General features: G+C 33.3%; 1 protein-coding gene across 1 annotated transcript in view; it reads left to right on the top strand.

Moving 5' to 3' along the window:
* LOC145974544 (odorant receptor 4-like) overlaps positions 1–24,753 on the top strand; it is a 166,828-nt gene that overhangs the window by 1,239 nt on the left and 140,836 nt on the right. Inside the window, exons 3-4 of the mRNA XM_083104449.1 lie at positions 5,104–5,121; positions 19,275–19,563. Of these exons, the coding sequence (XP_082960575.1) occupies positions 5,104–5,121; positions 19,275–19,563 (307 nt within the window). The remainder of the gene's footprint in view (positions 1–5,103; positions 5,122–19,274; positions 19,564–24,753) is intronic.

The following is a 24,753-nucleotide window of genomic DNA, read 5'->3' as shown; positions in this document are numbered from 1 at the left end:
AGCAACAAATACAAACAAACAAATTGCAAAATGGTGTGATCGAATATAAATAACATATTACATTTAATATTACATTTAATTATAGAATACTTCTTAGCTACACGTAATGCAACCAAAAGTGAAAAAAAAGAGTGGTCATGTAATATAAATGTTAACATGTTAATATTCATAACTGCAAATTTTTATACAAGCAGTGAAAAAATTGCAGCTAATAATGAAATGAGTCAAAATTCTGTATCTGAATCGCTTTAATCTTTATCACAAAATTTATGTCAAAAACTGTTATCAAATATTGCAAACTGAACTTTTGTAATTGATTCGATAAAAATAGATTTAAAAAATGTTATTTTATTATATAACACTTTTGAATAAAACAATATTTACTAATAGAAAATTCAATAGACAAAATATATACATAATATATTAAGAATTTATACAGAATTTTATTTATTTCAATTTTAATCAGAATTTTAATTTTGAAGACAAATTTTTTGAACTATTAGAAGATATTGTTGGGATATAACTCAAAATCTGAATGCAATATGTGTGATATATCTGGCATTATACAAATTTTTACATAGCAGATATTAAATTATAAATATTAAATTGCATACATACTAAAACGAGCTTCTTCTTATGTAATTCTGATATAGAGGAAGAAAAGTTCTTTTCAAAAAAACAATCTGTTTTTCAAATATTGTATTGAAGATTCTGTTAAAAGTTTAGAAAATGTCGTTATACAAATAAATGGTAATCAAGCCATATCTAAAATTCAATAGAAACAGTTAAAGAAATGTTTGTATGATCAAATGGTACCCAGTCAGCCAAGTCTGTTCTAATAGATTTTGTCAAGTGTTTGCTAAAAATTATTGTCAGCAGAAAGACTGCAGATTGTATCCAAAACTTGTTATATCAGATAACGATAACAAAATGTTAGCAGAAATGTTACAAAACCTGCTCACATAATTCGATAGCAGATTAGTAACGGAAATCGAGCAGGATTGGTACAAAATTATCATTGCAGATTGACAGCAGAAATCGAGAAAGCTCTGCGCACACAACCTAAAAATATGAATAATTTTAGAACGGATAAGTGAGAGAGAGAGAGAGAGGAAGGGAGAGAAGGAGGAATAGTGAGAAGGAAAGATGGAGGAAAGAGAAGAAAATGGAAGGAGAAAAAGAGAGAGAAAGAGGGGGGAGAAAAAATGGAGGGACAAAAAGAATTGCAATTTTTGAGGGACTTTAGAGGCGTATTCGTAGTTTTTATATTTAAGATCGTCTTAAATATAATAACCCTCTCTCTCTCTCTCTCTCTCTCTCATTCACTCACTCACTCACTTATTATTTATTCATACCTTGTAGAGATATCATGATAAATGATTGTTACACATGTAACATATTGTTGATAACAATGAGACATTGTCCTTATACACACACATACACTCTGACACACCGTGTTAGACGAAAGCGAAGTTTTTTTTCTTTTCTTCTATCGTATTTACTTACGAATTTACTTACGCACTTAATCACTCACAATCGATAAAAATTTACTAACGATTTATAAACGATTAACGCACTCAATTACTAACAACGCACTCGTTATGAATTAATTATGAAAACGACACGAGAAAAAAGAAACGTGTTAACAATGTACCGCGCGCGTTACTCGATGCGGAAACTGCGCGACGCGACGATCGTCGACAACAAGCAGGTTAGGTTGGTATTAGCGCCCATAGACTTATATAGATAGACTGAGCGTCCCCGTAAGAGGAGCTGAATACTACATACAGAAAGAGAGAGCAAGAGTGTCCGAGATGATGTCTCTTTCTAATACGAGAGTTCTCTCTACATGTGCGAGAGAGAAAACATACCGGACTGACTAGCGCTGTCCTTCAGATCTTGTCATCAGCTCGCCCGTAAGAGCGCTCAGTCTATTATATAAGTCTATGTTAGCGCCTAGGACCTAGCGCTGCCGAACGTGCACGTATGGTATTACGCGTGAAGCGCGAGATACTAGTCTGTCTTATAATTGGCTGAAGCCTCCGCATTGTGAATGCGATAATCTCGAAAATATAAAATGTATAATATAAAATGTACTCGTTTTTTTTTAAATAACAACATTATTAATATTATAATATTAACATTATTAATATTATAATATTATTAATATTAACATTATTAATATTATATCAATATTAACTAAACATTATTAATATTAATATTATATTATTACTAATATTATATGCTTTGTTTCCTTTCTGCAACCGAGACAAATTATATTTTAAAATTAATAATTTGGAATTTTTAATTTAGATTTAATTTTTTAAATTATATTTTTTGCGAATAAGATGTTTCACGTAAAAATATGTTGGTCGCTCTGAAAAGAGCGGATTGTCTTTAGTCGCTCTGAGAAGAACGGATTGTCTTTGATCGCTCTAAAAAGAGCGGATTGAAAAAATCTTATAATAGGTGCTCAAAATGACCACCATCCATTCTAATGCAAGCTCTCATGCGTTTTAATAAATTTCTTTGGACGTTCTCCATCATATCTTCTGCGATAGCCCAAATAGCACGTCGCAATCTTGCATTTAAATCGTCGATATTCTCGGGGGGAAAGCGTTTTGTAAATTACTTCCTTACAATATCCCCATCAAAAAAATCTAAAGGATTGAGATCCAGGGATCTTGCGGGCCACCGTATCGGGCCATATCGACCCATCCAACGTCCAGGAAATTGCTCATTCGAATAACTTGTAACGATTCTGGCGTTGTGTGGCCCAGCACCGTCTTGTTGAAAAACATTCTTGTTTCTCTCTAATAATGGAACTTCTTCTAAGAATTCTGGCAGATTCTCTCTTAAAAAGTCCACGTATGTTTGGCCAGTTAAAATATCTGGAAGAACAACTGGACCAAGTATTTGAGTTCCCATTATTCCAGCCCACAGATTGATTTTCCAACGAATTTGGAAATTTTTCTGTCATGTGACTCTGAGATTTTCTTCACTCCAAATATGCATATTGTGTGAATTAAAAATTCCTTCTTGTATGAATAACGATTCATCGCTGAATATTACATAAGAAGAAAATCTAGGATTTCGATCTACTTTTCGCAGAAAATTTTCACAAAACGTTCGTCTTGCGTGATAATCTTCTGCTCGCAAATGTTGCACACGTGTATAATGATATGGATGCAACTTTTCTTCTTTGAGTATTCTTTGTACGGTTGAATAAGATAAGTTGTGTTCTCGAGCAATCACCCGAATACTTGATTCAGGATTATTCTCGAAAGCATGTATAATTTGCTCCGTGTTTCGCAAATTTCTTGCATCGCAATGTCATGTGTCGCAGATTCGTCGCGAGAGGCGCGGAGGGGGCATGGACTCCCCGCGAGGATCGTGTAAATAAGACAAGGCGATCGATGCTGCAATCAATAATCCTTCGATCCATTAGAAGCGTTAAGAGAACGATATGGCATACACAAACGAAGAATATTATGATATGCTGATGGCACTTGGCGAGTGTCATGGGCAATATCATATAGCTGCAAGAAGATACGCTGAATTGTATCCGAATCGAGCAAGACATCCGTCTGCTGCCGTAATACTTCGTGCAGCTCAGAGACTGTACGAGACTGGCAGTGTCCTTCTAAACAAACACGACACTGGAAAACATCACGATGCAAGAAATTTGCGAAACACGGAGCAAATTATACGTGCTTTTAAGAATAATCCTGAATCAAGTATTCAGGTAATTGCTCGAGAACACGACTTATCTTATTCGACCGTACAAAGAATACTCAAAGAAGAAAAGTTGCATCCATATCATTATACACGTGTGCAACATTTGCGAGCAGAAGATTATCACGCAAGACGAACGTTTTGTGAAAATTTTCTGCGAAAAGTAGATCGAAATCCTAGACTTCCTCCTTATGTAATATTCAGTGATGAATCGTTATTCACACAAGAAGGAATTTTTAATTCACACAATATGCATATTTGGAGTGAAGAAAATCCCAGAGTCACACGACAGAAAAATTTCCAAATTCGTTGGAAAATCAATCTGTGGGCTGGAATAATGGGAACTCAAATACTTGGTCCAGTTGTTCTTCCAGATATTTTAACTGGCCAAACATATGTGGACTTTGTAAGAGAGAATCTGCCAGAATTCTTAGAAGTTCCATTATTAGAGAGAAACAAGATTGTTTTTCAACAAGACGGTGCTGGGCCACACAACGCCAGAATCGTTACAATCGTTATTCGAATGAGCAATTTCCTGGACGTTGGATGGGTCGATATGGCCCGATACGGTGGCCCGCAAGATCCCTGGATCTCAATCCTTTAGATTTTTTTGATGGGGATATTGTAAGGAAGTAATTTACAAAACGCTTTCCCCCCGAGAATATCGACGATTTAAATGCAAGATTGCAACGTGCTATTTGGGCTATCGCAGAAGATATGATGGAGAACGTCCAAAGAAATTTATTAAAACGCATGAGAGCTTGCATTAGAATGGTGGTCATTTTGAGCACCTATTATAAGATTTTTTTAATCCGCTCTTTTTAGAGCGATCAAAGACAATCCGTTCTTCTCAGAGCGACTAAAGACAATCCGCTCTTTTTAGAGCGACCAACATATTTTTACGTGAAACATCTTATTCGCAAAAAATATAATTTAAAAAATTAAATCTAAATTAAAAATTCCAAATTATTAATTTTAAAATATAATTTGTCTCGGTTGCAAAAAGGAAACAAAGCATATAATATTAGTAATATTAATAATGTTTAGTTAATATTAATAATGTTGTTATTTAAAAAAAAACGAGTACATTTTATATTATACATTTTATATTTTCGAGATTATCGCATTCACAATGCGGAGGCTTTAGCCAATTATAAGACAGACTAGTATCTCGCGCTTCACGCGTAATACCATACGTGCATGTTCGGCAGCGCTAGGTCCTAGGCGCTAGTACCAACCTGCTTGTTGTCGACGATCGTCGCGTCGCGCAGTTTTCGCATCGAATAACGCGCGTGGTACATTGTTAATACGTTTCTTTTTTCTCGTGTCGTTTTCATAATTAATTTATAACGAGTGTAGTATGGTTAGTAATTGAGTGCGTTAATTGTTTATAAATCGTTAGTAAATTTTTATCGATTGTGAGTGATTAAGTGCGTAAGTAAATTCGTAAGTAAATACGATAGAAGAAAAGAAAAAAAACTTCGCTTTCGTCTAACACGGTGTGTCAGAGTGTATGTGTGTGTATAAGGACAATGTCTCATTGTTATCAACAATATGTTACATGTGTAACAATCATTTATCATGATATCTCTACAAGGTAAGAATAAATAATAAATGAGTGAGTGAGTGAATGAGAGAGAGAGAGAGAGAAAGAGAGAAAGAGAATTAACGTGCATGTGTGTATATGCGTGCACATTCTCTCTCTCTCTCTCTCTCTCACACACACGCACGCACACGCACGCACACACTGATTGCTACACTCATCGCGTATAGCAATCAGCTGATCGCGGCGAGCGGCCCACGTAATCGCCTATATCGGACGGTGCATTTCGCCGTCCCTGCCTATCTCTTGTACTCGTTCCGTAATTAGTAAACTATTTTCCTTTATAGTTTAAAAACTAAGCTCCGGGCAAAATTTTGCAACAGGAAAAATCGTCTCAGAATTTTTTTTTTTTAAACCCTGTATATTGTTGCGCCCGGGGCGAAGACTGCGAGATATATCGAAGACGCACTAAGAGAACGGCTGTCGCGGATCGCGTTAAATAAATTAACACTTTTTGAGAACACGCAGGAACTTTAATATGAACACAGAACACACACGAACAACAGATTAATTATACAACGGATTAATTACACAATTATGGCTCGTAAACGAAAACGCGTCCGGACAGCTTGACAGCTGTTTTTCGATTCTGTTGACTCTCGTTGTTTATAAACAATCTTCTTGACCACGGAATCCGGACAACGGCAGAGCGCGTAACAATATTTTGGAATATATATACAGGGTGTTTCATTTTAATCCGACCAGTCGAATATCTCGAAAACCAAGCCCGGGAGAGAAAAATATTTCAGACAAAAGTTGTTTGGTTTCGAGGGGGCCATAAGATGGTATCATTGGTTTGACCTTGAAGAGTCATTTGAAGGTCACTTCAATTTTTTTAAATGGAACACCCTATATATTTTTGCACACTCTTGTAGCTTATCTCGAGAGCTTTCCAAAACACTATCATTAAGTACCTTTTCGTTAAGTACTTTTTGAGTTATGAGGGTTGAAATAATTTCTTAATTTTACATAAACCGTAAAATATCTTGTAAAATATTCACTTTTCGATTATCTTACCTTAATACTTTTATGTACAAAATAATGAGAGGAATCAATTGGTGTAAAGAAAACACATAGTTGTTTTTAAGAAAAAATATGGAATTGTTAATTGCAAATTACATATTTTTTCTTCAAAACAACTATGTGTTTTCTTTACACCAATTGATTCCTCTCATTATTTTGTACGTAAAAGTATTAAGGTAAGATAATCGAAAAATGAATATTTTACTAGATATTTTACGGTTTATGTAGAATTAAGAAATTATTTCAAGCCTCATAACTCAAAAAGTACTTAACGAAAAGGTACTTAATTATAGTGTTTTGGAAAGCTCTCGATGTCAGCTACAAGAATGTGCAAAAATATGTAGGGTATTCCATTTAAGAAATTTAAGGTGACCTTTATGTGACCTTCAAATGACTGTTCAAGGTCAAATCATTGTCACCATCTTATGGCCCCCTCGAAACCAAACAACTTTTGTCTGAAATATTTTTCTCTCCCGGGCTTGGTTTTCGAGATATTCGACTGGTCGGATTAAAATAAAACACCCTGTATATATATATATTATAAAAATTTGTTAAATATCGATTTTATCAAACAAATTTCAATAAAATTGAATGTATTTAGTAAATTTCATAGAAGCTTATATAGAAAAATGAGAAAGATTATTTCAGAACATATATATATATATATATATGTTCTGAAATAATCTTTCTCATTTTTCTATATAAGCTTCTATGAAATTTACTAAATACATTCAATTTTATTGAAATTTGTTTGATAAAATCGATATTTAACAAATTTTTTTAAATTTTTATTGAATTAAAAATAAAAAAGAATTAATTGATTGAGAAATTTCAATATTATTTAAGTATGTATAATTTCATTTATAACTTCCATAAAATGTTTCCATTTGTCTTTGTATTGTGTTAAAAAGATTACTATTTTATTGAACTGTGTAATCTGCAATTTAAGAATATGCGTGATTAAGAAAAGATATATTATTTATTTTATTTTTAATAAAAATACGAAATTTATGTACTTGATTACTTCTTTCGCGAAATTAATCTTTATTTGTATTATAAAACATGCGTTTAATAGTATATGCCGTTTGCATATGGGTGACAGAAACCCTCCCTGCAGAGTGGCAGACTAGTATCATCTGCCTAATCCACAAAAAAGGAGACAAGCTCACGTGCGGGAATTATAGGGGAATATCCTTCCTAAGTACCTATAAAATATTTACAGCTGTCATCAGGGCCAAACTGGAAAGCCTTACCGAAAATATCCTGGGAGAATACCAGGCAGGCTTTAGACCTGGTAGATCGACAATGGACCAACTGTATACAGTCAAGATGGTATCCGAGAAGTGTTGGGAGTTCGACATTGATGTATATCAACTATTCGTCGACTTTAAACAAGCATATGATAGCATCGACAGAAATAAGTTATACTCAATCATGGATTTTGACATACCATCTAAACTAGTGAGACTCGTGATGGCGACCATGCAGAACTCTCAGTGTCAGGTTAGCGTAATGGGAGAGCTGACAAGTAACTTCGGAGTAATGCAGGATCTCAAACAGGGGGACGGCCTAGCACCAACTCTGTTTAATTTGGCCTTGGAGAAGGTAATACGCAGCACCTCAGTTGACGTCAACACAACAATACTCCAAAAATCGCAACAGATCACTGGATATGCAGACGATCTCAATATACTAGGAAGGTCAATACCAGCAGTGAAGGAAGTTTTTGGAAATCTCGAAAATCCCGCGAAAGAGGTGGGTTTGAAGGTGAACGAAGATAAAACTAAATTTCTATTACAAACTAGAAAACAAAAGACCAGACTAGGACAGAACGTCACCTTTGATAGATATAATTTTGAAGTAGTAAAGGAGTTCACGTACTTAGGGTCAGAAGTCAACACAAACAATGACGAATCCAGAGGTCACAAGAGATCACAAAGAGGTCACAAAGAGATTATCTGCGGCGAATCGCACCTTCTTCCCCATACTACCAATTATGAAGTCCACAGAGGAATGTCCACAGAGAAACTAAACTACGACTCTACAAAACTCTTATCTGTACTGTAGTGTCCTATGGAAGCGAGGCATGGACGATAACGACCAAAACAGCGGACAGGCTGGACTGGACAGCTTTGAAAGGAAAATGCTGTGCAAAATTTACGGAGCTGTAAATGAAAACGGGCATTGGATAAGGTTCAACCACGAGCTATACGATTTGTATAAAGAACCCAGACTTTCGGTACACATCAAACTCATGAGACTTCGTTGGGCAGGACATGTCCAGAGAATGCCAAATATGCGAGTACCGAAGAAGGCACTAATTGCGCAGCCAGGAGGGAAACGACCTGTCAGAAAGCCAAGACTGCGATGGGAGGAAAGCGTTGCCAGGGATGCCAGAGAGCTGTTGAACGTTAGAAGCTGGAGAAGTGCGTCGGGAAACCGTGAAGAGTGGAAGAGGAAAATAGAGGAGGCCAGGGCTCGATTGGGGCTGTAGCGCCATTGAGAAAAAAATTATTTCTTTCACGAAATTAATCTTTATTTGTATTATAAAACATACGCTTAATAGTACATGCCGTTTGCGCAACTATGATTTGTCACTAACTCAATTCCAGCGATTCTGTCAAAAACAATGATCGTGAATAATTTTGTGCGCGTGTGTGTGTGTGCGCGCGCGCACGCATGTAAGTTGATTATTAGATGCATAACACATACACACATCACACACGTACTCGTACACGTATGCGTATATGCACATATATGGATGTTTCTTAACATATTCACACTAGAACTTTGCATCACAATACTTCTGCTTATAAAAATGCATAGGACAAAAGTAAAAACATTTTTCTTATATTATTGAGATTCAAGGTATTCATAAAGCTCATTAAAATTAAATTTAAGTGGTCTAATCATTTATTGAGATTCATGAGCGTGACATGGCACGAGACACTATGATGTCTCCTGATATGATATAATCATGATGCATTCTTGCTACGTTTCCACCATTACGATGTGATAACATGTGATCATGCTTGATTTCTGCTGCACTTTTGCTTTCAATATCCGATATAATAAATCTTATTTAATATTTATTATGTATCTATTGTCACGATGTAATAGCAAATAATATCGATTTTATTGCATTTTCACTATCATATTATTATATATTGGCAAATTGTGATACCAGAAATTAAATTTAATGAAAACAGCACGTAAATGAAATCTGTTGTATGTACGGAATTTGCTGCAAAATCATAATTAAATTTATTAGTTATTATATACTGCTAACATATCGCTAACATTTTGCTATCTGGAAACACAATAATAATTTTAAAGATTTATTAAAGATGTTTTTAAAATCTTTTTTAAGATTTCACACATACTTCTACATGTTTATAGATTGTTACATGTGATAAACAATATCAAGGACGCACCGTCCAAAAGGAGAAGGTTCCATAAGATCGGTTTTCGACACCCGCTAAATTTCATTTTAAAATATAAGAAACGTTTTATTTCTGCAAAAACTATTAAAGCAAGGTGATTTTAGGCTGAACGGATGTATTTCGAAGTATCTAACACCAATTAATATTATTTTTAACATTAATGCTCTTATGCTACATATTTTGCACTTGCGCAGTGTGTGTATATATGTGTTTCAAGTGGAGAAGAAAGTTGAAGACATTTGTATGTATAAGTTTAGCTGTGATTATAGGGATAAATGTGTTCGGTTACCTATCAGCGTATTTTAGGTATGTACAGGTTTTAATTATTGTATTTTTTTAAACTAATCGTACTTAAAAGAGAAGCATCTAAGAGTAAATTCACAGATTTTGCCGAACTTTAAATATGTTTTAGTACTAACTTCCTCCCCTATTCCTTACATTCATCCCTATCTTTACTTTGAGGCTAACCATAGTCCATTTTGGGTTCATCCGTCACTATTTACCATCGGCATAGTGGGGATATTATTATTTACTAGAAGGATCTTAAGGGATATGATCACTCTATGGTGGTATGCTCGTCGATGTTGTTTTTAGAAAGGCCAGTCAAAAGCCAGCATGAAATGCACGCGAATACCTTTGCCAGCACTTATTTGGTCAGCGAGCGATCTTTCAGGGATCCTCCATGGCAATCGGCATTGCATCCAACGAGCGAGATTCCAACATTACTTTGGAGTCGCATATAACTGTGTTAAATAGCGGCAGGTATAAGGTCTGGATAGCTCAGTGGTTTAGAGCAATTGCCCAGAAAGCGAAAGACTCGATTTCAATTCCCGATCCAACGACTTGCACCTCACATATTTTTCTAGTCCACGAATATTGTTTTCTAGCAATTATTTGTTGGATTGCAAAATGTGTGGATGTTCTCTTCATAGGATATGCTGTTGCCACAGATAGATTCTGTCGTTCGTCAACCAAATGAGCGTATAGACACGCCTGCCCTCCTCCCTCACAAACATCCCTATCTTTACTTGGAATATGTATTAACCCTCCTCCTGGAGAATTTTGCTTCATTTCTATATTTATACGGAATCTTTTTGGAAAAGTTCACTATCGCCTGGCATTTTTTCAGAATATTCTTTGCATTAATCACTAATGTGAACGACGCATTATAAATGACAATTACTGTTCGATTGTAAAGTGAATCAAACAGTCAAAGAAGAGCAAAGGCTATCCCTATCCTAACTCTCATAATTAAAAAATAACGGTTTTCGCAGGTAGCGACAATTGCAATATAATCGAATTTCCACCAATAGAAAAACTTTCACAGAAGAAAGAAAAGTTGACTAGTCATATGTTACGCCCAAGCGACTTCACGATTCTTTTCTTTCCCATAACTGGCGCATACGTGCATGACTCCCAAAAAATCGTTAATGTCAATCAAATTGGAATAGGATTCTCAGTAAGTGCTCCAAAAACGACAGCCAGATATTAACTATAAAATCATAAAGAGCTATAAAATCAAAAAAAAGAGTAGCATCCGGTCACAGTCAAGGTGCCAGCCAGCTTAGCTGAATTTGATATTTTTCTATCACTTAAAACCTCATAAAATCTAAAGAAGCTATAAAAAATAAAAGAAACTATTCATAAAAACGCGAATGACCGGATGTCGCGACGCGACACATGAACCTATCTTAATTTCAAGGGGGTAGTAAAAATCATCCCTTGTCTTTAGCAGATACATTCTGCAAGACATAAATTACTGTCACCTCCGATACTGAGAATTCTAGGCCTCCCTGTTTTGGAAGACGCTCTCCTATTTGCGAACGAATGCAATAAAATTCTGATTTGTTACATTTGTTCTAAACGCCCATAAGAAGGGGCAAGGAAGAGACGATAGAAATCTAACGAGAGTTTCTATTCGTTAACTTCCCCAGCTCTTCACCCTACGAGAGGGTAATCCAAAACGATATACAGGGTAATTCAAAACAACCTGATGTCTTTGAAATATGATATTCTTGAACGAATTCTAAGACTATTTTTCCTCTTGAAAAATTTTGTCCAAAGCTTAATTTTTGAGTTATAATAGAAAATAGTTGGCTACTCACGAGTCCGTACAACGGGCAGGCAGGGACGGCGCAACGCGTCACGAGACAAATGCTCTCCCGTTTCCCCAGACAGTCAATTTTATTGCACAATATTTGATCCTGTGAAGTGTATTAAATTATTATTGCAGTTTCTACACAATATTTAACAATATTATTACCGTCTAGGAGGGTTATAACGTAACGCTTAAGAATAAAATATTCAAACGCGAAATTACATGAAGTAACAAATAAACTGGAAATGGACGAATGAAAAACGAAATAGTAATCGCAATTTGATTTAATATTCTTATCTTTAAGAAAATTGACGAATTTTATTTCTTTCTGGGGATTGTTTATCTTATAAATAACAGCTTCTAAATTTCACTTGACTTTACACAATAAAAATATTACTATTTTAATAATCTTTATTATTACTTGCAAATATTTACTTCCGTACAAATTAAGACATAAAATTACACGATAAATAGCGATTAGAAGTCCCCATTTCTCTCTTTCTCTCTCTCTCTCTCTCAATTATTTTATTCTTTATTTATTATTTTGCGTTTAAGAATGTTCAACGAAAAATAATTTTGTCGCCCTGAAAAGAGCGGATTTGCTTTGCATCGTTTTTATAAAAGATGTTCGAAGTGGCCTCCGTCCATCTCAACGCACGCTTTTATTGTGTAAAGTCAAGTGAAATTTAGAAGCTGTTATTTATAAAATAAACGATCCCCAGAAAGAAATAAAATTCGTCAGTTTTCTTAAAGATAAGAATATTTAATCAAATTGCGATTACTATTTCGTTTTTCATTCATCCATTTCCAGTTTATTTGTTACTTTATGTAATTTCGCGTTTGAATATTTTATTCTTAAGCGTTACGTTATAACCCTTCTAGACGGTAATAATATTATTAAATATTGTGTAGAAACTGCAATAATAATTTAATACACTTCAAAGGATCAAATATTGTGCAATAAAATTGACTGTCTGGGGAAACGGGAGAGCATTTGTCTCGTGACGCGTTGCGCCGTCCCTGCCTGCCCCTTGTATCGGACTCGTGAGTAGCCAACTATTTTCTATTATAACTCAAAAATTAAGCTTTCAACAAAATTTTTCAAGAGGAAAAATAGTCTTAGAATTCGTTCAAGAATATCATATTTCAAAGACATCAGGTTGTTTTGAATCACCCTGTATAAGCGCGAACGTGAATGAATCATCATCAGTTAGTCAGTCAGTTTCCTTTCGGAACCTTCGCTATACCAATCAGTCAGCTTCTTTTTGGAAACCTCGCTATCATTCCATTGGCCGTCAATCCGTTGAATAATCAGTACAGTTCCGGACGATACAGCGTTATCGTTAAATTGTTACTCAGTGCCACGTTAACCATCGGACCGAAGACCTCCCGGATTAACTGACAGCCCGCCGTATTTTCAATCAAGTAGTAAGTCTTTGTTATTGATCTTTCATTTTCATTTTCTTATTTTTCCCTTTTCCTTCCTATACTCATTCTAATTGATTTCCTAGTGCAACCTATATCAAGCAAATCGATCAAAGCCAAGGCGAAACGATTCCGCTAACGTCGCAATCGCCGAACCCGCAACTTACTGGCTCTGGCTGCGGCTGACCTGTCACTCACCTTAGACTTAGATCAACTTAACACCAACTTACCGATAACAAGAATCTTCTTGAATAATATTCAAGAAGATTCTTGTTATCGGTAGGTTGATGTTAAGTTGATCTAAGTCTAAGGTGAGTGACAGGTCAGCCGCAGCCACAGCCAGTAAGTTGTGGGAATAATATTCAAGAAGATTCACGAGACGCTCCTTATTTATCTCCCGGAACCCTTCCTCCTAGTTATTCTGCCATATATGACATAGAACCCGATCCCCCATCTGACCTTCAATTACCTTCACCCTTTCTTACTTTCACCCCTTTCTTCTCCCCTCAATGAACCGCCACCAGACTCACCTCCCCCTCTTCCTCTACTCTTCTTCCTTCTATTTATTCCTTAATCAATCTTAGCGATCGATCAATCGCGAAATTCCTTAGCGTTTGTTTCCCCGAATACATTGGTCCAATCCCTCCAGATTCCTTTACCTTAGAACCTGATCCCATACACCTTCCCACCCTACGCAACTTCGTTAGCACCGCTTCTCCTAATATCTGTATCCCTTGCTTTACTCCATTTACCTATAACCCCATAACTATTCCCATAGAATTCCTAGGGGTAAGATATCTTCCAGATTCTACTTAAACCTCTCTTGTCTCAACACACACACACACAGATACATACTTAATATTATTACAGAATTATGTATTAGATCCTACCGATTTATGTTTATAATTTTCATATAACTTTCTTTTATAATGTACAATAAATTCATTTAAATTTATTCTTCCGCGGTCAACTCAATCGATCCCTCTCACCACTCCTACTCCTGAATCGCACTAGGTCCCGTCCCGGGTAATAAGGATTAAGTTCCTTTACCAAAAAGGGGAATGTTGAGCGGGCATTACGGACCGAGAATAGAGTAAAATCGACCCTTCTGATCGTTGATCTATCTTCGGCCCTCCCGCAGGCTCCCTCAATTCGAGACATCTGCCCTTAAGGCACCTGTTCTCGGGATACAAGTGTCACGTCCTTCCTTCGGTCCATCCTTCCTCGGGCCTGGACGTAACACATATAATGTTGAAATAAAATTCCTTACAGAATTTAAATGTGATTTTGGAATTTTTTATTAAATATGTTGATGGCAATTGAATTGATATTATTCGTATATTACAGACATAAATGTGGCATAAAATATGCATTTAATATAATTTAATATAAAATATTAAATTTAATAATAAAAATAATTTTTTGACTCAACACGACTCTACATTGCTTAATCATTCACTTTAATGCACATTTTGTAAAAATTTACATTTAAGAAATTGGAAAAAGCAGGATTCGAATCTGCAACATACAGTGTTCCAATCCATTGCCTTCTCCACTAGACTACGCTTGATATCTGCTAACCTCTTTCACATACTCGATACAAAAAGCACACGAAAAACTTTCAGTGCAAATTTTTTGCGAATACTTGAATATTGCATCATGCGACATGCCTATGAAATAATGAGGGAGGATTAGTACTAAAACATATTTAAATTTCGACAAAATCTGTGAACTTACTCTTACATTCCCTTTGTTAGCGTTACTCAAAATCAACGTAGATGTGTCGAGTTTCTGTTTTTTTTAGAGGTGCTTTATTCGCGTGAATCCCCGTGCCCCTCATGTTTGAAGTGCTTTATTCGTGTGAGACTCCGTACCTCTTACGTATGATCAATTACTCTTCATCTTCATCAGATATTTTATCATTCTCCAACTAAGTAACTGCATTTAATGGATATTTTAGAAAATTACCACTATGGTAGGTAAGTATTTCGACTATAGTATCTATAGACTCCTAAATCACAAAATAGCTGCGATGTGAGCACAATAACCTATGATTTGAGCACATTGCCTTGCACTAACCTGTCTTACACTAACAATATCATTCTTTAATTGAATTAAAATCAAAGGTCTCATATCTTATCCAAAGTTGATATACTTAGAAGAGATATGTCGATTGCAATTTTATTCTTAAGATATCAGTTCTGTCTTCGTAAATATATAGTATAGTCGCCCAACTCTGCAGTATGTTCTCTTGTATATGCTGCCTGCTTATGTTAGAATATTCTTAACGTTAGTCGATGAAGATCTTCTAATGTTAGATGAGGAAAGTGGTTAATTGACATTGCTTTTGCTTCTTTTCATACAATTGTTTTCTAGCTCACTCATAATCTTGCAAGGTTTTTTGTAAATTGTTTGATTATTGAACTAATACCAGCATTCGCTGAGCGATTATTTCATCATCTGATAATGCTACTTGTGTACTAATGCTACGTGTGCTAATGCTACGTGATGTTCTATAAACATTACATAATACAGATACAATACGAACATAACCAACAATATATGATATTTGGCTATTAGGAAAAATTTGAACCAACATTTTCTAAGATTTTATGGGATCATTAACTAATTCGACAACCCGGATTTTTGTAACAAGCCTCGATTCATTAGCATCTTCAACAAAGTGCTGTCTTCTTTCACGTAAAAAGTGAGGCATTTTTGGTATCAGATCGTATTCTTTTAATGTTTCTAATAAATTCTAAAAGCTTCTATGACCATAACATCTCCTGGCCAAAGCCGATCTAATAAAGTAGTATCTTTCTTTAATAATGCTGTTTAAGATGTTAACATCATTATTTTTATCGTCAGCAAAATATGGATCAAATATTTCCAGTATATAGCCAGTAGTGCTGATTATCATCATCAGCTTTAAGAAACGCCTATCCTTATGGATGAAATAAGTACGCATTTGTTACTTTTTTTATGTCAACTATGTTTCATTTGCGACTAGGATAATTACGTCGTTACTTTCGGCAAATAGAATTTTAGCTATTTCTCGAGAGTGTGCAGCAGCAAAATCTTCGCGATTAATATACTGCTCAACAAAATTATCGCATAAATAATTTTCCGTAAAAATTTCGCAATTTCTGCAATGTTTCATTATCTGCAATCATATCAAATTGATAACCTTGTCGAAAGATTTCAATAATATTACTGAAATATTACTGTTTCCGTTTCTGATAAGTGAATATCTTGGAAATTTATAAAAATATATAAATGCCCCTCGGCAATAAGAATGCTTTAATACATTATAGCAAATAAATAGGCTATTTTCCATTTAACCGTTTAATTTCAAATAATCTGTTTAATATTCTGAATCCTAACAAGGGAGTGTTAAACAAATTATTTTAAATTAAATCAGTTTATTAGAAATTAAACTGACTAAAAAGAGGAAATATATTTTGGATTTTATGTTATATACAATATCACTCCTTTATATACATTTCATGACGAAAAATTGAGTACGAGTTAGTTAAGTTTGGTGTAACGCCGCGTAGCGGTAAAGAGAAAAAATTATATTCTAAATATGCAAATAATAAATATTACAGAAACATACAAATATAAAACTTCTTTTAGCAAACTTTTTTACCTTTTTGAAAGATTTTAGAAACATTGTAAATGTAATATTGTAAAAAACATGATACAGATATATTTCTGAAAATTTTCAGATACAAAGTTACAATTGAAATGTTAATGAAATATTTCTGAACATCATAATATTTTAGTAATATTACATGAGATATTTCTGAACATTATAACGTTTTAGTAATATTACATGCCGAGTGGGTTAGGTACTCATGCATTTATAAGCGTTGTTTTCACTCATTTCAGATAGTAAAAAATATCCTAAAATCATTCAAAATGTGTCCAGGATGTCTTAAGGATTTTTATAGGATATACTCAGGACATCCTCCGATACGCCTCAAGACATCCTAGATATGTATGTATATGATAATTTAGGACTTTTTATGCTATATTTGAGTTTAGTTAATATATAGTGGACATTAATGGAAGATTTATATCTTATTGAAGTTTTTAACATCTTAAGTTACTTTAAATATTTCATATAATTAATGAAGTCTCCAAATATATATATAAAATACTTAACATTAACATAAATATCCCAGGACATCCTGGATATATTCAGGATGTTCTTGAGGATGTCTTGTGCTATTTGAGAACACAACACAAACACAAATGTGAAGAAATAATATGTTGGTGGCATGAATGTTAAAGATAAAAAAATGTATTAATTGGTTATAGGTTTCAAAATACGTCTATGTTTAGCCTAAAATCACCTGATTTCAATAGATTTTGAAAAATGAAATGTTTCTAATATTTTAAAATGAAATTCAAAAGGGGCCAAAAACCGGCCTTATAAACGTTCTTCCTCTGCATAATTTTTCTATAAAATAATGCATATAATTTTAGATATATCAAAAATATATTAAAAACATGGAACAAAGAGATATGTAATTTAATAATAAATTTCAATTTTACAGAATTGTATCTCTGTAATGAAATTTTTCATTATTGTAATTATTTTTATAATTTTATTTTATTGTTCTGATGCATAGAATTCATTCTCAAATATGTATAAACCTTTTAATCATACAAAATGTCTCATTTTATTTGCCTCAGGCAAATATCTCGAAAAATATAAAAGACACGGAAGAAGAAGTTTCAGATAAAAGTTATAAAATAAATGCCGACGATATGTTAACTTTAAAGCTTCATATCATAGAAGTAACTTATGCAAAAAATATAAATATATAGTGTTTCGAAAATGTTTCGACATCAACTATAAAAATACGTTATAAAATACGGATTTCAATTTAAAAACTTAAAGTTAATCTCTTGGAAAGATTTTTCAATGTAATCGCAAGATTAAACAAATATCAGCATCATCTGTCCTCTTTGATATCCTACAACTTTTGTTGAAACATTCTTCCATATCTTTCATATTTTTCGATATTCGTTAAAACAATTAAAATGGAATATCCTGTATATTACGATTTTACTATTATTTTCTTTTAATCAATAGAAAATTATCTTTAATTTTAGTAGCATAAATTTCTAAACTTAAAAGAACTATAAAAAGTAAGAGGAAAGATGATAATATGGATTATTTTTTATCTTAAACAAAATATTAAATTAAAATATAATTATTACATTAATAATCATCAATTTGTGTTAGTAAATATATCTTTTTTGTCGTGTATTATTATTAATTATGTAGAAAAATAAAACCATTAAAAAAAAACAAAAAATGTTATTAACACATTGCGAAATGTGTCTTGTAATGATAATATGAAGCAAGTGTTTCATTTTATAAAAATAAAAGCAAAATCTTTATTGTTCGTTATAAAATTTATTTAATAAAAATTTTATTTTAATATTAAATTTTTTTTATTACAGTAAAGTTTTTATTAAATTCTTTTATATGTAAAAGAAAAAAATTATATTTTAAAAATAAAAATTAGAAATCGTCTTTGGAAATTAATTAAATAAATATTACTCTGACACACTGCAGATAATATGTTAATTTTATCAATGAAAATAGGAAAAAATTTTTTAATCATCTTTTATAAAAAAATTTAATGATTAAAAAATCAACTTATCTCATGACTGTAAACAATATGATATTGATTCTAATACTTTCTAGTGATACTTTCTAGTGATTGAAATAGAATACAATGATTAAGATTATTATAATTATCGATAGATTGTACTGCAGTTTGAAAAAAAATTTTATCCATCTCTTTATGTATTACTATCCTGTTTCATATTTCTATCTTTTTCTCCATAATTAGTATTTTTTACGTTTTTCTTACGAAATTAATGCTGATATAATTGAGTGTTTTTTCAGGACTTCCCAAAATAATAGTCAATGATAATATGACTCAAGTAATTTATTTATTGCCCTATCGCTTTCATCTGTTTTATGCAGTTGAAAACATGCGTACTTACATGATTACTTACGCCTTGGAATTACCATTTGTATTCGTCAGTGGTTTCGGACAAAGCGCAGCTGATTGCATTATGGTCACCCTTGTCTTTCATATTTGCGGTCAAATGTCAGTCTTAGCTTTGCGCATTAATAATATAAATATCGATCCCTTCAATTGCAGACGCGAAATGCGGCAAGTGGTGCGAATGCATATACGACTATTAAGGTAAGCTTGTTATGTATATATTAAGTAAGAGAAACAAGAATAAATCTCTTAAGACAAAAAAGCCATATTTTTCGCACTAATTGTAAAAATTCTTGATGAAAAGACCTTAATATGCTTATTATGTAAAATATCGAATTTTTTAAAATTTACAGAGTTTGATTTGTATTGATTTTTTAAAAAACTTAATTTTAATTCTATCTACAAAAAATCTATAAAACCTATAAAATCTAATCTATCATTACTCTATGAGGTAATGTAAATCAAATCAGAATAAAATGGATTAAGAAATAATCTAATTGACAAACTGTAAAATTAAAAAACTGTATTATTTATAATTAATAAAAATGTTAGACTCGAGAATATAAAATTAAATGTATAAATTGGTATAAATGGCAATACGAGTCTAGTGTCGATATTATTACACCGTTATTTATTGTACAAAAAACAATCATATAAAAACATATATAAAATAAGTATACATGTGAGTGGATTACGAACGTTTCGACCCTATTTTCATCTTCAGCGCAAATGTAAACGAACTAAGTAATGATAGAAATATTACAAAATTGGAGTCAAGCATAAGTGTGCTGTCTAAAAATACGTTACAGTTGAATGATGCGGTGTCTCATTGTCGTTTTGACGATGTCTGTAATTTAATCAATCCGAATCCTTCAGTAAATAAATTACATCAAACCGAACAACAATTTGAATTAATGCCATAACTTAAATGAGTTAGGATAAATAAATGGACTAAATGTAGAAAAATAAATAAAATTTAAAAAATTAAGGAGTTAAAACTGTATAAAAGGACCACTAAAAAATTCACTTACTTCCAGACATCGAAAACATTGGCAGACCATAAAGGTGAAGAGAGACCGATCATCATCCCAACGACAAAATTTGACTAGTCTTCGAGACATAACGAGGCTTCTTTATAAAGATGTCAGAGCGAGTCGATAATAATATATAAATATACGCATGCGCAAAGTCACAAAAATTCTAATGTAGTACAAGAAATAAACCTATTAAATTTTTGGTAAATTGTTAACAATGTTTAAATAAATTTCGTGTAAACGTTCGGTATCCGTCTGCAAATTTAGACCATTATTTTGTCTCTTAATAAATAACATTTCGGAAATTAGTCTTTTGTACAAGAAAGGCTCCAGGTCTAAAATTTTTACATCATCCCAATTGAAATTATGATCGAAATTCAATCTGTGGTTAGTGATAACCTATTGAGTGTTAGTATTACGTTTAATGTGACAACGATGCTCGTTGATTCTGGTGCGTAGTTGCCTACCAGTCTGTCCCACATAAGACGCATCACAGTCAATGCAATTTAATTTGTATATGACATCCATAGACAACAACTATATTATTTTTGATTGGTACCATAAAGATACTTTTTCCGGTAGACACTTGCATTTCTTATCTCAACATCCCTTATGCCAAAAAAGAGGCACAGTAATTGGCTTAATTGACAAGGTTTTTCTTCGGTCTCATTCCTTTTTTCATTCGAAAAATATTAAAATTGTTATTAATATTTTGCTGAACAATGGTTACCCTCTCCATTTTCTTTTCAGTACATGGTCTGACCTTAAAAAACTCTTTTTTAAAACAGATTCCAATGTCAACAAATCTCTAATCACGGATGCCAACAATTCCATTACATATTTCACCATACCTTATGTCTCCACATTCTCTGAGCGTTTTAAAGATATTGTTAAGGATCTCTCTCTCTCTCCCGAATATTCGATTATCTTACTACAGTATTAATAAAATGAGAAATTTCGTCAAAGTCCATAAAGACCCCCTTCCTATTTATGATTCTATGGATGTCATATACAAATTAAATTGCATTGATTGTGATGCGTCTTATGTGGGACAGACTGGTAGGCAACTACGCACCAGAATCAACGAGCATCGTTGTCACATTAAACGTAATACTAACACTCAATCGGTTATCACTAACCACAGATTGAATTTCGATCATGATTTCAATTGGGATGATGTAAAAATTTTAGACCTGGAGTCTTTCTTGCACAAAAGACTAATTTCCGAAATGTTATTTTTTAAGAGATAAAATAATGGTCTAAATTTGCAGACGGATACCGAACGTTTACACGAAATTTATTTAAACATTGTTAACAATTTACCAAAAATTTAATAGGTTTATTTCTTGTACTACATTAGAATTTTTGTGACATTGCGCATGCATATATTTATATATTATTATCGACTCGCTCTGACATCTTTATAAAGAAGCCTCATTATGTCTCGAAGACTAGTCAAATTTTGTCGTTGGGATGATGATCGGTCTCTCTTCACCTTTATGGTCTGCCAATGTTTTCGATGTCTGGAAGTAAGTGAATTTTTTAGTGGTCCTTTTATACAGTTTTAACTCCTTAATTTTTTAAATTTTATTTATTTTTCTACATTTAGCCCATTTATTTATCCTAACTCATTTAAGTTATCGCATTAATTCAAATTGTTGTTCGGTTTGATGTAATTTATTTACTGAAGGATTCGGATTGATTAAATTGCAGACATCGTCAAATCGACAATGAGACACCGCATCATTCAACTGTAACGTATTTTTAGACAGCACACTTATGCTTGACTCCAATTTTGTAATATTTCTATCGTATCATTACTTAGTTCGTTTACATTTGCGCTGAAGATGACCCAAAAATAGGGTCGAAACGTTCGTAATCCACTCACATGTATACTTATTTTATATATGTTTTTATATGATTGTTTTTTGTACAATAAATAACGGTGTAATAATATCGACACTAGACTCGTATTGCCATTTATACCAATTTATACATGTATTATTTATGAAATATAGTAGTATTATCTAATTTAAAATAGGTCTTATAGCATTTATTTAATATTTTAATAAATGTTAATATAAAAACTTTGGCCTTTATTTCATAAAAAATAAATTATATGAAGCAATTAAACAAAACACTTAAATATACAAAGTGATATACAGGGCGATCCCGAAAAACGATCCGTCTATAAAATGACATATTCCTGACACCATTCTAAGACAATTTTTCCTTTACCAAAATTTAATTTGAAGCGTAGTTTTTGAATTATTAAAGGAAGTAGTTAACGTATGACGGGTCGAATACAAGAGGCAGGCAAGGGTGGCGCGATTCACCGTCAGACGCGGGTGCTTACGCGGGGCGCCTGCTGCGATCAGCTGGTCGCTATACACATACAGACACACATGCGAACACATACATTATCTCTCTGTCTGCTGTCTGTCTGTCTGTCTGTCTGTCTCTCTCTCTCTCTCTCTCTCTCTCTCTCTCTCTCTCTCATTCGCTCACTCACCTGTAATTTTTTTTTTTTTTTTTTTACGAGAGAGGGGATAATGCATTTTATGCATACCCACCGGTCGATCCAGTGAGTTATGTGGGACTCGAGTACCAAGTCGAATTACCAACTCGGTACTTCCTACCCACTAAAAACCCCTCTCTTTTCACGAATTTCCTTTGACACACTGTCCCTCTGACTTCTCGAGATCTGTTTTCACATAACGTCAAAAAATAGTTATCATTACCTTGTTCGATGACTTTTGATGTATTGCTGTAATTGCTTGAAGGAGAAATGAATTTTCCGATAGATCGTACGTTCTCAAATTTAACGTAGATATCACGTTGCAAAAGACAAGAAATCCACACTAAATTATTAACTGAAAGTTTTTCTTCTTTCATGAACTGTATTCTTTTATAAACTTTAACGTAATCACATTTATTTACTCACTCGATGAGACGAGAAATTTACTAATGACTCTATCACTGATCACTATTAATCACTGTCGAATAATAACTGTTGGCGATTAAAAATCACTCGATGAAAGAAACACGCGCGGACACGTTACTACACGACGCGACAATGCGACGATAATTATTCGGCGACTGCAAGCAGTTTTTTGTCATGGTAGGTTGCGGTAGGTTAAGGTACTACTGGCGCTATCGAACGCGATCATGTGTTCGATTGAAGAATGCGGTAAACATAATAAACATTTAACATATTAATATTATTATTATCATGAATGTGTGTGATATCCATACATCGTATATCTATTTAAAAATTAATTAGATTAAATAAGTGTTTTTAAAATATTTATTACTTTTACTATTATCATGTAAAATATTAATATTAAATATTTATTTAACTATTTTATCTATTTATTTATTTATTTATCTATTTCACCTATTTATTTATAACTATTTATTATCAATGACCGATTTTCGATCATTTATTCGATTTTATTCGATTAATAGTGATTAGTGATAGAGTCATTAGTAAATTTCTCGTCTCATCGAGTGAGTAAATAAATGTGATTACGTTAAAGTTTATAAAAGAATACAGTTCATGAAAGAAGAAAAACTTTCAGTTAATAATTTAGTGTGGATTTCTTGTCTTTTGCAACGTGATATCTACGTTAAATTTGAGAACGTACGATCTATCGGAAAATTCATTTCTCCTTCAAGCAATTACAGCAATACATCAAAAGTCATCGAACAAGGTAATAACTATTTTTTGACGTTATGTGAAAACAGATCTCGGGAAGTCAGAGGGACAGTGTGTCAAAGGAAATTCGTGAAAAGAGAGGGGTTTTTAGTGGGTAGGGAGTACCGAGTTGGTAATTTGACTTGGTACTCGAGTTCCACATAACTCACTGGATCGACCGGTGGGTATGCATAAAATGCATTTTCCCCTCTCTCGTAAAAAAAAAAAAAAATTACAGGTGAGTGAGCGAATGAGAGAGAGAGAGAGAGAGAGAGAGAGAGAGAGAGAGAGAGAGAGAGAGAGAGACAGACAGACAGACAGAGAGAGAATGTATGTGTTCGCATGTGTGTCTGTATGTGTATAGCGACCAGCCGATCGCAGCAGGCGCCCCGCGTAAACACCCGCGTCTGACGGTGAATCGCGCCACCCTTGCCTGCCTCTTGTATTCGACCCGTCATACGTTAACTACTTCCTTTAATAATTCAAAAACTACGCTTCAAATCAAATTTTGGTAAAGGAAAAATTGTCTTGGAATGGTGTCAGGAATACATCATTTTATAGGCGGATCGTTTTTCGGGATCGCCCTGTATAATACACACACGGGACTTAATATTTATCACGTCTTCGTTGTATATCTTAGATAATTTTAAATGGAAAGAT

This window comes from Camponotus vicinus, unplaced genomic scaffold, assembly GCF_025532165.1.
Source record: "Camponotus vicinus isolate PSW18456_S1 unplaced genomic scaffold, iyCamVici1.0 SCAF_7, whole genome shotgun sequence".
Taxonomy (NCBI): Eukaryota; Metazoa; Arthropoda; class Insecta; order Hymenoptera; family Formicidae; genus Camponotus; species Camponotus vicinus.
Note: the sequence above shows the minus strand (reverse complement) of the source record. Positions and strands in the feature narration are given on the sequence as shown.